General features: G+C 37.1%; 1 protein-coding gene across 1 annotated transcript; it reads right to left on the reverse strand.

Moving 5' to 3' along the window:
• Nucleotides 1-440: 440 nt before the first annotated feature.
• LOC133870162 (uncharacterized) lies at nucleotides 441-7,560 on the reverse strand. The gene is made up of 5 exons (XM_062307219.1): nucleotides 7,431-7,560; nucleotides 6,518-6,602; nucleotides 5,624-5,737; nucleotides 1,055-1,156; nucleotides 441-887 (listed from the first exon to the last, which is right to left on the reverse strand). Exons 1-5 carry the CDS (start codon nucleotides 7,526-7,528, stop codon nucleotides 843-845), a joined length of 444 nt encoding a protein of 147 aa, XP_062163203.1. The 5' UTR covers nucleotides 7,529-7,560; the 3' UTR covers nucleotides 441-842.
• Between the last annotated feature and the right edge of the window lie 10,029 nt (nucleotides 7,561-17,589).

The raw sequence follows: 17,589 nt of genomic DNA on the forward strand, positions 1-17,589 counted from the left end.
CACACTACCTACTCAAATCGTTATCAATTCGAATCGGTAATTGCCATGGATCCATATTGTTTTGGCTCCAAGCGAACCCCAAGCTAGCCTAAATGGAAGGGAAACCCTTTTCTGCCACTTCAGAACTTCTACAGGCGTTTTCCTTATTTATGATCACTAAAAGCAGCTCTTGCTCTAACCCTCTTCTGTATTAAGCAACCAACAAAATCCAACTCCACCCAGCAAACTCCATATAAACAAAGAAGCTTGCTACCCATCCTAGCTTCAAACCTTTAAGATGACTTCCCACTACAATTTCATAATTTACATTTGTATTTCATGGTAGAGCCAACACATAACCGGGTCCCTCTTGGTCCAAAAAGAAGAGTATCTAAAGAATATATAGGAACCATAATGGTGAATCAAGCTGGGTGATAGCAACGTGACTAACAAGTAGGACCTAAAAGCAAATATTCATAATAGATCATTTTCTCATTACTTCCAAAATAAGATAAATTGAGAAGGAACCGCATGATCATCAAACCTTATCCGGCTTGGGTAGATTCCATGCCGTACATGCCAGGGTTATCTCAGCCGGACTGACTCTGTAACCGAACAGTAGACATCATTACAACAAATTATGACTAACATGTTCTATATCGAGGATTTCTGACAATATTCTTACACATTAATGGGATCTTATTACAGAGGGAAGCAGAAAGATTTTTCACAGTGTAATGAGTAGCCACTGAAATAAAACAGTACAAGATTGTGCGCAGAAGCAACATTAACTTGAAAGATCTAACAGATTCAGTTTCATAGAGTGATCAGACAATCAATCTGCAATTCCTCAAACTTTACTCCTATTGCACCAAAAAATTGACTATGGCACTCCAGTATCCAGCCAACTGAAAGATAAAAGGGTTAATCATATATCTAGTAACTCAAAAGATCCAATTATTTTAAGGAAGAAGCCACCCATTAACCAAATTCAAATTATTGTTTTTGCGTATGAGAGAGACCACATTCATGTGCACACAGAGAGAGGCCACATACATGTGCAAAGCAAATTTACCTGTGTCAGAATACTTTTTCCGGTGTGACCTTCAATGACCAAGCCTGCTGTGAGACCAATCATTGCCCATGCTCCATTAATTGCTTCAATTTGACGTTTTCTCTGTAATCACAACATAGTTCCAGCCAGGCTGATAAGTAACTTGAAGTATAGTAGTTACTTATGAACAAAAATGCCCATGCTTATGGCATCATCCAATATATTTTGCATTTGGGGACTGTTAGATAGTAGTTTGATTTTCTATGCTAATCTTATCTAGCTGTTTTAGCAGTCTATCTTGTTTAGGAGTTGTGATAAACTGTTTCTTGTTGATAGCCATTGTGTTAATCTTGAACTGTAATCTCCTCTATAAATAATGAGTATCTATATAAGATATTAGCCAACCATTTATTTTCTCAACATGGTAGTAGAGCATTCTTAAAAAATAATAAATAATAAACAAATCATTTTTGGCCACCATTCACCCTTGCCCCCGCTCCTTTTCCTTTCTACCCATAAACATCCACGCCTCCATTCTTCTTCCCTTCTACTCACAGACACCCATGCTTTATTTCCTTCTCATCTCTCCATGTTTGGCAAAGTGAGAGACTGAATTTTCTTCTTTCAATTCCCTCTCTTCCAAACGAGATTATCAGATGGTCTCGGTTGAAATTTTTTGTCTATCATTGATGGTTTTGAGTTTATGGTGGTTTAGACAGCAGATCTGTAACACAGCAGCTGTGGCGGTCGATTGGGGTTGTCAGTCTTGTCTGTGGTGTTTTTCGGTGAGTTGCTGCTGTGGTTGGCGATTGTGTCTCTGTTTCTAGTGGTTCTGGTGGTGTCACCCTTTCTTGTTGTTGTCCATTTCATCCATGGTGTTTTCTTGGGGTGGTGTTGCTAAGCTCTTTATGATCGCTGTGGTCGCAGAGGTTGGCAATGTTTGGTGTTAAATACTACTTGTTTCAAAAACTTATGCTGATAGAAAAATATGAATTTAATAATTTAATTAATATTCCAACACTCCTCACATGTGAGCTCAAACTCCCCATCAACAAGTAAGGCCTAACATGTGAAATATTTAACTAAAATAAGGGGTGAATTGTAGAGTCAATGTTCAAATTCATGACCTCTGCTCTAATATCATGTTAAATAACCACTTGTCCCAAGAACTTAAACAGATAGGAATGAGTGAAGTTAATATTTTAATTAATATTTCAATACCCCCCTCACATGTGAGCTCACACTCTTACTCAACAAGTGAAGCCTAGCATGTAAAAACATTTAACTAAAGTGGGGGATGAATTGTAGAGTCAGGGTTCAAGCTCATGACTTTTGCTCTGATACCATAATTAAAATATGTGAGGAACTTAATCAACCACCCACTACCATAGACATTAGATAGATGGAAAAATAGCGTGATAACATGCATGTCAAACCATTTTTTCTTGCTAACAGGTAGTTCTTGCTACCTTATATGAATGTGGTCGTGGTGGTCATAGTAATCATAGTGGAAACGGTGGTAGAGGCTGTGGGAGAGATTCAGGGGGAGGACAAGGTGGATGTAGTCGGGGTTCCAAACGTTATACTCATTGTGGTGTATGTGGACATATAATCGATTATTGCTGGGACTTACATGGTAAACCAACTGCCAATCAAGTGTCCTTTACTGAGCAATCAAACCAATAGGCCTCATAAGTTTTTGGTGGACATGATCTTATTGTCTTGAAAAAGGAGGATATCGACAAATTCTTTAGTCAATACCAAAATCAGCCATCTTCTTCCACCATCGTTCTTGCAAAAACAGGTAATGCATCCTCTTCAAATTCATCGATCATTGATTCTGGAGCTGCTGATCATCTGACAGGTAATCCCAATATCTTTACTTCTTGGAATCAATTATCACAAAAATTGTTAGGCTTATGGCTGTTCTCAACTTGTCTTAGGTGAAGGAACAACAAATGTTTTGCTTAATGTTTCCCTCTTATTTGTTCCCAAATTTCCAGTTAATTTGGTTTTCGTCAACAAACTCACAAAGCTCTTAGATTGTTCTGTTACATTTTTTGCTCACTATTGTGTCTTTAAGGATCTAAAGATGAAGAAGATGATTGGTGGAGGTCATGAAATGAATAGCCTATACTACATAAATGTTGCACCTGAAATTCAAGTGTTCCATTCTTCCTCTAGTCTCAATCCATTCCAGTGGCATTGCCACCAATTTCCATTCTTCCTCTAGTCTCAATCCATTCCAGTGGCATTGCCACCTTGGTCACCCTTCTGTACGTGTCTTGCGTCAATTAGTCACCATTATTCCTCTATTCTCCTTGTGGTATATGTAGATGATATTGTTTTTTTTTTTTTTTTTTTTTGATAAGTAAGAGAAATATCATTAAAAAGCACAAAACGCAATCAAAAGTATACAAGAAAGGCATCAAGAGGAAGAAGAAAACAAAACAAGGAAATTATTAAAACTAAACACTAAAGGTGAGAGGTACACAACCGACCAAGAGTACAAAGAATGAAAAAAAAAAGAAGAAATGAGTTCCTCAATAGTTCTTTCTTTGTCCTCGAACTGTCTATCATTGCGTTCCCTCCACAAGCACCACAAAAGGCAACAAGGGACCATCTTCCACACGACCGCACTCCGCGAGCGACCACCCGTCCACCAGCAAGCGAATAAATCTTCCACCCGAAGAGGCATAACCCAAGATAAACTGAAGCGACTAAAAATGGCGTTCCATAGAGCACATGCAACCTCGCAATGAAGAAGAAGGTGGTCCACCGACTCTCCATTCAATTTGCACATACAACATCTATCAATCAGAATAACACCCTTCTTTCTGAGATTGTCCAAGGTGAGGATCTTCCCTTGCGCTGCCGTCCAAGCAAAAAAAGCCACTTTCAAAGGAACCTTGGTCCGCCAAATACTTTTCCAAGGAAAATGAATAGCCTCTTTGCAAGTAAGAGCCTTATAGAAAGATCTAACATCAAATTTCCCTTTGTGAGAAGGAAACCACCAGAGCTGGTCATCCCCATCACAATCCACTATGGTAGAGTACAGCAAAGAGAAAAAGGAGGCCAATACATCCACCTCCCAGTCATGTGCCGCTCGAAAGAAGCTAACATCCCATTGTTATTATTGGAGATGATTCAAAAGTCATTGCCCAATGGAAACAATTTTTGCAGCAACAATTTCATACAAAGGATTTGGGCTAACTTTGATATTTTCTAAGTATTAAAGTTGCTAGATCTCGGACAGGTATCAACTTATCTCAAAGAAAGTATGTACTTGATTTGTTAGAAGAGACAGGTCCTTTGGGTGCTTGTCCCGTTGAGGTTCCGATGGATCCAAATAAAAAATAAAAAATACTAAAGGATAAAGGGGAATTATTTGAAGATCCTGACAGATATCATCGTCTAGTTGGAAAGTTGAACTTTTTACTATCACCAGACCAGATATTTCATATGCAGTTAGTGTTGTTAACCAGTTCTTGGAGGCTCATCGAGTTTCACATTGGGAAGCTGTTACTTGCATTATACGATATTTGAAGAGAGCCTTGAGTCTTGGGATACTGTATAGACTCGGTGGACATCGCAGGGTAGAAGGCTTTACTGATGCAAATTGGGCATTTTCTCCTTTAGATAGACGGTCTACTACAAGATATTGTACGTTCTTAGGTGGTAATCTTGTAACTTCTAAGAGTAAGAAACAGACAAGCGTGACGTGATCTGGTGTTGAAGCAGAATACAAGACAATGACTCATACTGCTAGTGAGTTAACATGGTTAAGACATTTTCTTCAGGAAATTGGGTTCTCAGGCCCTACTCCTATCCCATTATTTAGTGATAATCAGGTTGCTTTACATATTGCATCTAAGCTAGTTTTTCATGAGACCAAACATATTGAGGTTGATTGTCATTCCATCCGAGACAAAATACTTAATTGAGACATATCTACACCATTTGTGAAGTCTAGAGGCCAATTAGCTGATATGTTTACAAAATCGTTATGTTATAACCAGTTAGAGTTTATTTGTTTCAAGCTGCGTTTATATGATAAATATGCTCCAGCTTGAGGAGTATTAGAAGAGTTGGTTAGGGTTTGTGGATATTTTCATCATTGTTGTATGTTTCAAAACCTACAGAATAAGATGTGTGAGGTAAGCAACATACGTGAAAGGAGCCTCCTCTTTCTCTCTAATGCTTTTCATGCAAACTTCACAACAATTGGCATTGTGTTAATCTTGAAGTGTAATCTCTCCTCTATAAATAATAAATGAAAGTGTGGGTGATATAAGATATTAGCCCACCATTTATTTTCTCAACAGGGCCAAAACGAAAAAAAGGAATTGACAAGCATTCCTCTTTTCTTACCAAGAAAATTCATGATTCTCTAAAGATAAAACATGTAACATAGGAAATAAGCCACAAATGCATGTCCTAAATGGGACTTCCAAGGTCCCTGCAAATATTTATGTTAAGACCAAAAATCCATAAGATATTCATCCACACCAACAGCTTGTGGTATCAAAGAGTATGCTAGACAAGTCAATTCATAGTCAATATCTTCACCAAAGATGAAATGTCCTTCACCTTGAATTTCTCTTTAGCTTCAATCTCTTGCATTTGCTTGGCAGCCAACCGCTTGGCTTCCAAAGGATCAACCATAATCACTTGTTTGATTAAACCTATGTTCCCTGAAGACGCCTGTACATTTATTTATTTATTTTGGTGAGAGTACAACCAATATGGACAAGAAGCATAGGATAAGGAGCAGACATTGATTTTATTGGTACGGGCTGCATATTTATTTATTTATTTACACAAATAGAAATTTAATACATAAGCAACTCTTCTTAACATGAGATGGAACTTGATCGAGCAAAAAAGGCAGTTAAAGAAAAAGAAAGTACAAACAAAATAGAAAAAAGGGTGTAAATTGCAACTTCATTGAATCTCAGTCATTAAGATTGTATCAAAAATTTCATTCAAAAGATGAAATGTACACACAGTTGAGCAAAAGTACACCATTCTGGTTCTCAGATGGGAAACATGATCCGGGAATACGAGAGGAGTCAATTTATTGATCACCATGCTTGTATCTTACGAAAATTTGAGCAGCAATATAGAGAAATTTAGAGAAGAGAAATAACTGAAATGTATCTCAAATGGGAAAAAAGAAGTAAGATAATTTGCCACTACAACTGCAAAAGGTAGATCGCATGAACTAAATAGATCACCCAATGCTTACCAAACATCATGTCTATAACTATTTGTGGCTTGAATCACTTGAAGATGACTCCATTAAGTATGTACCATAAACCAAGCAATTAGAAAAAGAATCATCTAACACCCATCCAGAGTCTAAAAATTTTGCTCCCACTATGCACTAATTTCATCACCAACGACATACCTACAAAACCTTTGATCATATTCAAACCAAACATATTGGCATTATACATGCGGAAGCCTTGGATTAATGCGTACATTAGGTTTGGCCAAGATTTGAAATGCTTGGCCTCTGGTTCGGTTGATGACCATGCTTGCTTCTTGGTCTCTTTTCCATCCCCACCTGAGAAAAAAAATGTAGTTAAAAAGGATATCAAAAAATAAATAATGCAAAATAGTTAGGAAATGCTCGGGCTTTTAACCCTCTAAATCAGTTAAGATGGAGAAATGAGACTTATCAAATTCATTTGAGTTATGGGGACAGATTCCTTTTCAAAGGCCGCATGACCATTTGACTAAATAGGTAATTAATCAATCAATTATTTTTATGCTCTTCCCCATTCTAAGTTCAATTCTACTCTCTCTCTCTCTCTCTCTGTGTGAAAAGCATGGCTCTTTTTGATCAGCCATAAGTAGGCCATTGCATGAAATATTCCAATTACATCTGAAACTGTATATCAATAACAAATAATTAAACAGTGAAACTAAATTACGGCCAGAGGACCAAAATAGGCCAATACGATGCTTCCATCTGCTTTTTCTAAATATTATTTCAATAAATTTCCTAGCAACCAAAAGACAGAAAAAGTTTAAGAAATAAACAGTGGAGTCCACTTCTTAGATATATGAATAAATGGGTATGTGAATTCAAAGGACAAGCATTTTTGAAGAGTATGTATCAATTAAATCATAATTTGCTCAGCAACCAAACAGATGGGTAGAGAAAATTTTATTAAAAGAAGAAAGAAACCCACTTATTAAAGCAGATAAAAAAGTGGGTATGTGAGATTCAAGATTTAACATAAAAAAAGACTAAATATTTCTTTTTATCTTCAATATCTTTCTCAGCAAACAAACGACGGTGAAGAAAATCTGAAAAAAGAAAAAAAAGAAAACCAGGTGTCGGAGTGACATGGAGAAGTGAGTATGTGAGAATAACGATTGGACTTACTTGGGGAGAGTTGCCGGGCTGTGGTGGTTGGAAAGGGATGAGTACTCAGAGAAAAGGAGGAGGCCTCCCCTGATGAGTGGCAGAGATGTGGATGCCATCTACAGTCTTGAGATCCGTACGTACTCCTACTGTTTTAAAACAATTGGGTCAAAAAAATTTTATGGATAATTGCACAATTAGTCCTTGAGATTAACTTAAATTACGATTTATTCATTGTGGTACAAAAAGTTTATGGAGGATCCTTGTGGTAAACTATAATTACGAATCACCCTCTGAACCTGTTTTCCATCTGCAAAATTGCATCATTGGTCATTTTTTCAGTTAATTGCACCACGTCACTAAAATTGCACCAATAGGTATGACATGGCAAATTAACGGAATCTGTTTTTTGTATGGAGTAATTTATAATTATAGTTTACCAAAATGACCCTCCATGAGCTTTTTGTACCATAGGTCTATGGGGCATGATTCGTAATTTAGGTCAACCCGAATGATTAATAGTGTAATTATCCCAACTTTTAATAGAAACTTCCTAAAATAAATAAATAACATTTCTCGCAAATTACTTTAGCAACTATTTTTAAAAAAAAAAAAAAAAGAAAAAGAAAAAGAAAAAAACATCTTATACATTAAAAAGAAAATGGTTACAAGCAACAACAACGAAAAAGATCAGTAGGGATGGACTCTCCAATAATAAACTCAAACTAATAAAAAAGTGCTAGATATGTAAACAATAAACAAGAAATGTGTGTTTTTATGACCACATAGAGGTCATAAAAATGTTTGCATCCTCTATACCTTGGACACTTAAAATTTTGAATTGACAATATATCATTTATCTAAAAGTTTTGAGATATTTAATAAACATTTATTAGTACACTATTTTGGAGGGCACATGCTTGATTCCATAGGTTTGGGAATCCCACATGTATGTTTGGTAAACGACATAGTAGAATTTTTATTTGAATAGTATTAAGAAGTGATTTATATGATATAAAGTAGCAAAAAGTTTAGAATTTTTTTGTATGGAAAAGTGAAAAAGTTATATTTTTAATGGATTTTTTTGTTTAAACAATAATAAAAAGTGAATGATATAATATAAAAAATATGAATGTTTTTAGTTTGACTTTTTTTAAAAAAAAATTGAAATGATTTGTCCAACGGTGCATGTGTTATGTTGGGAAATATTCTTAACAGTTAATAAATGAGCTTATTTGTTAATTGCAAGCCCATCTATTAACATTAATTTTAAGAGAGGCCTGCTACTCAACTTATTGGACAATAAGTCAAAGCCCAAGCACATCCAAGAACAACGTGCAATAAGCCAGGTAGATGTCAAATCCCGAGATACCCGAGAGTATCTCAAAGATGCCACGACCCCGAGAATATCTCAGAGACACCACGACCCTAGGATACTTGGGAGTATTACGAGCGTGATAGTCCCACGATGCCAAAGTTGGAGGGATTTCGGATATCTCGAGATCCCCTCTCAAGATTAGAGAATCAGTTCCCTCCATATCCAAAGGGAACAGTTGAAATCCAATGGATCATCATGATTGATATGTTATAATACTTTTAAATTGAATGCTCAATTCCGTTAGTGACTATTAACTAAATTTTATAAGTTACAAGGTTTATGGCTTAGATATTCTGTATGATAATCTTATTAACACACCTAAATCATATTCAATATAACTTAAATGCTACATGTATATAAGGAATAATATGAACATGTATACAATGATATGCCCAATATTCTCATAAAATTCAGAAAATAAACAAATTTGTTTAATAAAAAAATGTCATAAAAAAAAAAAAAGAAGAGAAAACCTACAATCTAAACCTAATGCAAAACACCACTTTTATAGCCTCTAGTAAAACATTGACACGTTGGCTAAAAACACCAAATTGAATGGTGTGGAAAACACATGATTTTAAGCCTAAAAACTCTCTCATTCTTCTCTCTAATTGCCATCTCTCTCATTCTCTCTCTTGTCGCCGGATCTGAATCTCTCTCTGTCGTTCATCTCTCTTTCCCTCGCCCAATCTCTGTCTCGATCAGTCGATGGCGCACGGAGGACCAGTTGATCACCGGCAACAAAGATGAAATTTTGGGTGCAAGCAGGGACACCACTTCATGTGCGATGGTCGATTGCAGTGTGGGGAGGGGTTTATAGGTTTATGTTTGTGGGTTTTGCGATTTAGGTATCACGGTGGCTGGGATTTAGGTATTGGCAGTGGTTGTGGAACGATTGTTGGTTGTTTGGGATTTTCTAATGGGGTTTCTTTTTGGGTTTGGGTATTTATTTGATTTGTTTGGATTTGGGGGTGATGGAATGATTGGCAGATTGCAGGCTTGGTTGTTCGTTGATGGTGGCTTGGATGGGTCGTATGGTCGTATTGGGAGTGGTTGGGTGTTGATTTCCTTTGATTGTTGAATGGCAGTGGTTGCCGGATGGGTCGTATAGGATTGGGTATCACAATGGGGTGGTTTGGTGGACTGGGTGTGGCTGTTGACGATGCAGATTGCCGGAAGACCGGCTGGGGCGGAGTGGGGATGAGAAAGTGATCGATGGATTGGTTTGGCCAAAAGATTCGGTGTTTTCATTCTATTATTTTGTATAGTGTTTTTTCCAATGTGTCGAATTTTGACCGGAGGCTATAAATGTGGTGTTTTACAGTCCATCCGTATAATAGGGGCTCTCAAAAACAACTTTGACTTTTAGGGCATAAATCCTAACAAACAGAAGTTCATCAATGTGGTTTAGAAAGTTTGGTCAAACGAGATTGGAACTGATATCATCTGGTCCCTTTCCAAGGATGTGAGTCTTGTGCTAATGGAGATTGGCCGTTGGATCGATGCTTCCTTCGTTACTTAGATCAATGACTTTCAGTGGTTCTTCTAGTGGAGCAATTAGGTTGGGTTTTGCTGCAGGAACCTCATAGATGAGCTCTATGAGACCAATGCATATTGGTCCCTTATCTTGCTAAATAGAACCACTCATACAGAGATAAGATTTGAGATCTTCTATGGTGGTGGTAATTGATTTTCCACCAATGGCATCCCTCAGGAGTTTTACTACTCTATCATATTTCCAGACTTATCTTATGACTCCATGATTTCTAGACTTAAATATGCATCCCTGAAATTTAAGACATGGTTTGTATTATTTTAATGACATAGCTCATCTATTCGGTTTGTGACCGTACTGATGGTAGATTTGATGATATCATTAAGTTATGATATGATCATGATTTAAGTTATATTAGGGTTTGGTAGCTGCTTTGGTAATTATTATTATGAATTCAGTCTTATTGCTATTGTTGTTGTCAAAAGAAAGAAGGTCTCGTTTGGTTTGCTGAATAGACCCCCGAAATGGAATGACTATTCCTATGGAATAATTATTCTTATGTTTTGTAGGTATCTATTCCTTGGAATAGTTATTCCCATTGGAATACATATTCCCTTACGAAGAGAAATACCTATTCCTCTAAAAAATGAGAGGAATAGCTATTCCAATGGGAATATATAGACTAGATTTTCCAGAAGAAAAAAAAACTACTATTATTTTTTATTTTCTTTCAATTTTTTTTTTCAAAAAAGGGAAAAAAACGAAACCCCACCCCCCCTTAACAATGGTTGGCCAACCATCCCATGGGTGGTCGGTCAGCCACATATGGCTCCGGGGGTGGTCGCACCACCCCCGGGACGCCTAGTGGTGGACTCCCGAGGCGTTCCAGGGGTGGTGCGACCACCCCTAGGGTGATTTGGGGGAGGCACAGGCCACCCCCGAATGGGCTTGGGGGGTGGCCGACCACCCATTGTGGTGGTTGGCCACCCTATAGTTTTCAAATTTTTTTTTTTTTTTTTTTAAAAAAATAATATATATATATATATATATATATATATATATATATATATATATATATATATATATATATATATATATATAGAATGTGGGGTTTTTTTTAAAGTAATTTTGATTGTATTCCAATTAATGTATATGAATTGTTACCAAACTAAAGATTAAGAATAACCATTCTATTCCACTATCTTCTATTTCTAGGAATAGCTATTCATTTTCCTAATGGAATAGTCATTCCGCAAACCAAACGAGGCCTAAATAAAAGAGATGTACCTTTCTACTGCATGGTTATCTGACTATTGAGGAGTAGTGGTAACTCTTCATATAATTTGCCAAATTTGGGGACATTATAGTAATACTCCTAGTTATTTTTATTAGTTAAATAATTGGGGAGCATTACATATACTAACCATTAAATATGTTAGTTAACAACTTAACCATATGTTAACATATGATAAAACCATAATTATAATTATAGTTAATATATACTAGCACATTAATTATTGGCATATAGTTATATAGTTAAATATGTATAACTAGTTAATATTTTAGTCTCTCTCTCTCTCTCTCTCTCTCTCTCTCTCTCTCTATTTGAGCTGAATGAGTCGAGCCTTGTTCACAAACATTACTCGAGTCGAGCTGGGTTTGTACAAGTATATATCATTTAATATGTGATTAAATTTTTGTATGCACGATCGGCTCATTTATTAAATAAATCTAGTTTATTCGAGTTAAGCTTGAGTCAACCCACGAGCTGTTTGGCTTGTCTAATAGCCCTAATTAAAGTGCGATGATCAATTTCTTCCCTTTCTAAAATTTAATGAACTTTTTGTATTTAATCTAATTTTATAAGGGTAAGGTAGTTATTTTACATTGTCAATTGACATGGTCACATAAGCAATACACGTGTCGCATTTATTTTTCATTTGAAATAAGGTTTAATTCTGATGGAGGTGATATTGAAACAAATACTTCGACGTAGCTCTCATCGACCTTATCCGCTTTCCTTATTATTAACACAGCTTTCATTGGCCATATCCCTCCTCCACTGTGTCTTTCGTGAAATTTGGCTAAATTTTTGGGTCGAAAATTTCCAAGCTAGATCTACGTTCCTCCACCTGATTTTGCACAACACACGCCTCTCCATCATGTTCGTCGGCGTCTTCCGCTTCTGTTGACTGACATCAGCCGCGATCTCTCTAGATGTCCACGCACCGGAGCGTGGCATTAGGGGTGTAAATCCGGACCGGATATAACCGGCCGGGAAACCGGATCCGAGCATTAACCGGCTCTGGGAAACCGGGAAATCCGGTTGGTACCCGGGTACCCGGAGCCGGAGCCGGAGCCGGGTATTTATTTCAAAAAATCCCGGTTATACCTAGGTACCCGGCTTCGGGTAGGTTAATTAATTAAAAAAAAAAAAAAATTACGCCCCTGCCCTTTAATCCTAAAAGTACACGCAGTAAATGCCTTTTTACCCCCTGCCCTGTTGCCCTAGCCCTATCATCAAATTCAAGTATCAAAACAAAACAAAACCCTTCAATTTTGCTCACTGCCGCCGCTGGCGCTCAAGTTCACCTTCAGACAAATCTGAATCATCTCATCTCTTTCTCCATTTCATTCTCCATCACATTGCATCATTGATTCAGATTCACCGCATCACGTTGAGCCGCTCGCCACTCCTTCACTTGTTCAGCCGCTCGCCACTCCTCGCCGACTCGCCGCCTACCAGGTAACCAGCCGGTCCAGCCATCTTCTTCTTCTTCTTAGTTCTTCTTGTTGGGTTTAAAATGGCCTTCAGAAAGCTCATTGGAATCAACCAGACGCCCGTAGTTTCTTTGTTTGGGTGAAATCATTGAGAATTTGAGCTTCAAGAATCAAGAGTGATATTTGAGCTTCAAGAATTTGAGCTGCAAAAAATTAAATTTTCTTTTTTAATATACCACCCGGGCCGGATAATGGGTTTACCCGGGTATCCGGGTAAAACCGGGTACCCGGGCACCCCAGTTACCCGGGGTACCCGGGTCCGGGCCCGGGTGTTTTAAGTAAAAAACCCGGGGACCCGGAGCCGGTTCCCGGGTTTTACCCAATACCCAGGAACCCGCTCCGGATTTACACCCCTACGTGGCATGCACCTGCCAGCGAGTAATCTCACTCGCCGGCATGTGGTGGCCACACTCCTCCAACTAGCCTTCCCTCGTCTTTGTTGTTGGCTGTTTCCGGTAGCTCCTGGCGTTCTCTACTGGAGAGAGGTCTTCCAGTGCTAGGGCGTGTTCTTCACGTGCCGTCACCAGCAACTTCGAGCCCCAGCACTTCCCCTCAACTGGATATGTGTTGTTGTTCTTTTATTTTATGCTTTTGCTGTTTTTTATTTTGTGTTTTGGGTTACTTGTTTACAGTCTGTCCTGTTAGATATTATATTAGAATTGGACAATTTAAGGATGATTTTAGATCAGATTTGTACTCTCTTAGATCATTCCATATAGCTCATGTGTAAAGAGATGCTAATTTTGTTTCTGTTATATATGTTTTAGCTAAGGCAGCTGTGTTTCAAGTCTGAGTTTCAACATGGTTGGAGGAAACTCACCCCCTGTCTTTGATTTTGCGTTAGGGAGTCTTTGTCCTCCTAATCATTTGAGCTTTGAATCTCATATTTATAAAAATGGTTCTTTGTTAAAAAAAAAAAAGGAAAAAAAGAAAAGAAAAAAAGTAGCAGTTGTTTGTATCTCTAGCTTCTTCTCTAGCTAGAGATACTATTTGATTTGAACACTTCCCATCTTTCTTGTCTGACATTGTTTGTAAGGAGGCTATTGCTCCTATTTTACAATCCCTTCAAGGGTTGTATTTTGCTTTATCAATGAAAAAGATTACTTGGTTCAAAAAGAAATAGAGTAGTAATTGGGGAGGAAAACATTAATTTACCCCTAATCCTCCAAATACGATAAGAAAAAACAAGCAAAAGTGTAAGAAGTTGTATGGTAGGTAAATGTTAGACTTTTTTTGTTTTGTTTTTATTCCCTTCTTTTTGTTGGAGGGTATTCACAATCTTATCTCTTAACTAAACGCCCTAGGTCACAGAACTGAAGAGCAGTGCTACAGAGAAGCACTCTTTTCGAAATTCATTCAAAAAAAGTACTTCTCCATTGCACACTTGTAATTATAATTTAAAGCATTAGCCCTGAACAAATGCTCAAATTGTAAATTAAGATTAACATGCAAGTGGCAATAGAGCGACCTAAAACCGACATATAAATAAATAGAAAAAAGTTTACATATTCTTTTTAAACCGTCACTTTATTGACAATGTTTTCTCTAAGTTATTGCTTGAATCAATATCCCCAAAATTACTAAAATTTGTTAATGTTTCCCTAAAGTCAACAAAAAGGAGAAAATAACCTTAAGACCACGTTTGGTTCGCAGATTAGACCCATAGAAAGGAATAGCTATTCATTTGTTTGGTTGTATATTATTTAAATGAATAGTTATTCTCACGGAATAGCTATTCCCTTACGAAGAGGAATAAGTATTCCACTAAAAAAGGAGTGGAATAGCTATTCCTTTCCTATGGGAATAAATAAAATTCATCTTTTGCCCAAAAGCCCCAACCCTCTCAACACCCAAGTCTCTTATCCCTCTCTCTCTGTTTCTCAACTCAGAATCTCTCTTCATCTCTCTCTGTTTCTCAACCCAACTTAATTTGTTGTGGATTACGTTTTTTTTTTTTTTTTTTTTTTTTTTTTTTTTTTTTTCTTTTTCTTCAGTGACGTAGCCTACGAAATGCACTTAGACGTAGCAGAACGAGTACCTCTTGGTATCGACGGGGACTCCAATTGCCTTGCGGAGGCTTGGGAAAAACTTTGTAAGCAAATAACGAATGTTTGTTGCTGGAAAACAAATAAAAAAGAATAAAATAAAAAGGGCTTTGTAGATGATCTTTTTTTTTTTTTTATCTTCTTCTTTTTTTTTTCTTTTTTTTTTTCTTTTTTTTTTTCCTTATAAATCATTTTACTTTGTAAGCAAAGAACGAATGTTTGTTACTGGAAAACAAATAAAAAAGAATAAAATAAAAAAGGGATTTGCAGATGATCTATTTTTTTTATGATGGTGATATGATGATTATGTGTTTTTTTTTTTTTTTTTTCTTATAAATCATTTTGTAGCGTAATTGTATATGAAAAAAATAAAAAAAGCCATGAACTCTACGAAATTAAAAAAAAAAAAAAAAAAAAAGTCATAGTATGATTGTTTATGTTTCTAAAAAAGAAAAAAATGTCCTTAAGAATGTAAATTATATTTGTATTATAAGGGTGTTTTAAGAAATTTGATTATAATATGATTCCATTCACAAGTGTATAGCACTGTACCAAACAAAAGAATACATATGCAATGTTCTATTCCACCGTTACAACCAAACAAAAGAATATGAATAATTATTCTATTCCACCTTCATATATTACCAGGAATAACTATTTCTTTTCCTAATGGAATAGATATTCCGCGTACTAAACGATGCTAATTTTTTTTTTAATAAGACAAAAATACTCTAATAATATATATATATATATATATATTTTAAAAAAGTTTTGGGAGTGGTTGGCCATATTAAAATAACTGGAAAATTCTGAATAGAATTGTCTTAAACTGTGTATAAGAGGGGTTTATTTATAATTGAATAAATCGATCTATACAAGTAAACTTAAATCGACTTATTAAAAAACATAAATTGACCTAGACTAAAAAAATATAAAACAAAAAATTAATATACAAAATAAATCAAATAAATACAATAAATGTGAGAATATATTCTAACAGGCAAAAAGGGCGGTGGGCCGGTGGCATTTCCACGTAATCAAGGCCAGCCCTCAGCTTTGCATCGTTCCCTTCTTTTTCTTCTCCACCCTTTGGAGCCTGCTGCATCACCGTTCGGCCCATTTCCTCCATTATAAAAAATGGCCCTTATCTACTCTGCCCTTCTCAAATATTCCATAAATTTATGAGTAATTGCTTCCTTAATCTCCGGATTCTTCTCCTACTTCAAATGGGTCCTGAAGTACTCTAATAGTCTAATGCATTCATGTAGAGGGGTGACAATAGCTTAAAAGTGCTTATTTTTCCTATTAAAATAAGTATTATCATACTTTATTATAATTTAATTCTTGCATTTTATATTTAATTGTGGAATATTGTTCAAATATTAATATTAAGATTAAATGATATATTAATGCAAGAAATTGTGTTATGTAGGAATTACAAAAGAAATCAAAGAGTAAAGAAACCATAGGGAAGGGGGAGCCCTAGCCGCCAGGAGAGGAAAAAGTCTTGAGAGCTTGGTTTTCGCTGGGAGGGGGTGGTTTTCTTGCCTCCCTCTCCCGGTGGTGATTTCCCTATGACTCTTCGTGAGTCAGAGTTTTTTTGTTCCCCCTGAGTTGGTTCAGTGGGGTTAGGTTTTCTCCTAACCTTTAGGGTTGTAGAGCTTTTGTTCCTCCCGGCTAGATCCGGTGGAGGCGGGTCTTCCCCTAGCCTTTTTGGGCTATGGTGGCTTTTATGGGTCGTTATTTGTTTGCTTTCTTTTGTTTTGGCAGGATTTCTCATCTCAAGTTGTCTTCTTTGGGGGATTGGCCGAGCGTTCGTGTTGTCGGCGGGATGTTTTTTGGCCCATTCTTTCACCTTTTTTCTTCAGATTTTGGAAGCCAGATCTGCTCTTCCTCGCCCATTTCTGACTGACACGCGCCCACTAGCCGGGTTCTCCGTCGTCTTCCGCCCCTTCCGTCGCTAGATCCGGCCCTGTTGGTCACCGGTGACCGGCGCGTGCGCGTGTGGGCCACGCGCCACTTTTTTCTGGCCGATCTCGGCGGGTTTCGGTCGTCCGGCTTTGGTCCTCCGTCTGGGTGGCACTGGTGTCGGCGCGTGTCCCCCACGCGCCGCCGTCTGGCTTCTTGGCCCTTTTCCTCCACTGCCAGCAGCTTGTTTTTTGGGTAGTCTCTGCTTCAGTGTCATGTGTTTTTTCTCTTTTCTTGGGTCACAGTCTGCTTGTGTTGGGTTCAATTTTTACGGGAATATTTGTTGGCTAATTGCTAGATCTGGTTTCTTTTATTTAGAAAATGAGCGTTAATGTAAAGAGGCTCATATGCTTTCTTGTTAAAATTGTATTTCTGCTTAGGCAGCTGTTTATTAAGCCAGATTTTGCTGGCTTAGAGAATGGGGGGCTTGCCCCTTATTTTCAAGTTGTAAGCCTTGGGCTGTTCACCATATCAATGATAGATTATCATTTCCGTTCAAAAAAAGAAAAGAAA

This window comes from Alnus glutinosa, chromosome 6 (genome assembly GCF_958979055.1).
Source record: "Alnus glutinosa chromosome 6, dhAlnGlut1.1, whole genome shotgun sequence".
In the NCBI taxonomy this organism is placed as follows: Eukaryota; Viridiplantae; Streptophyta; class Magnoliopsida; order Fagales; family Betulaceae; genus Alnus; species Alnus glutinosa.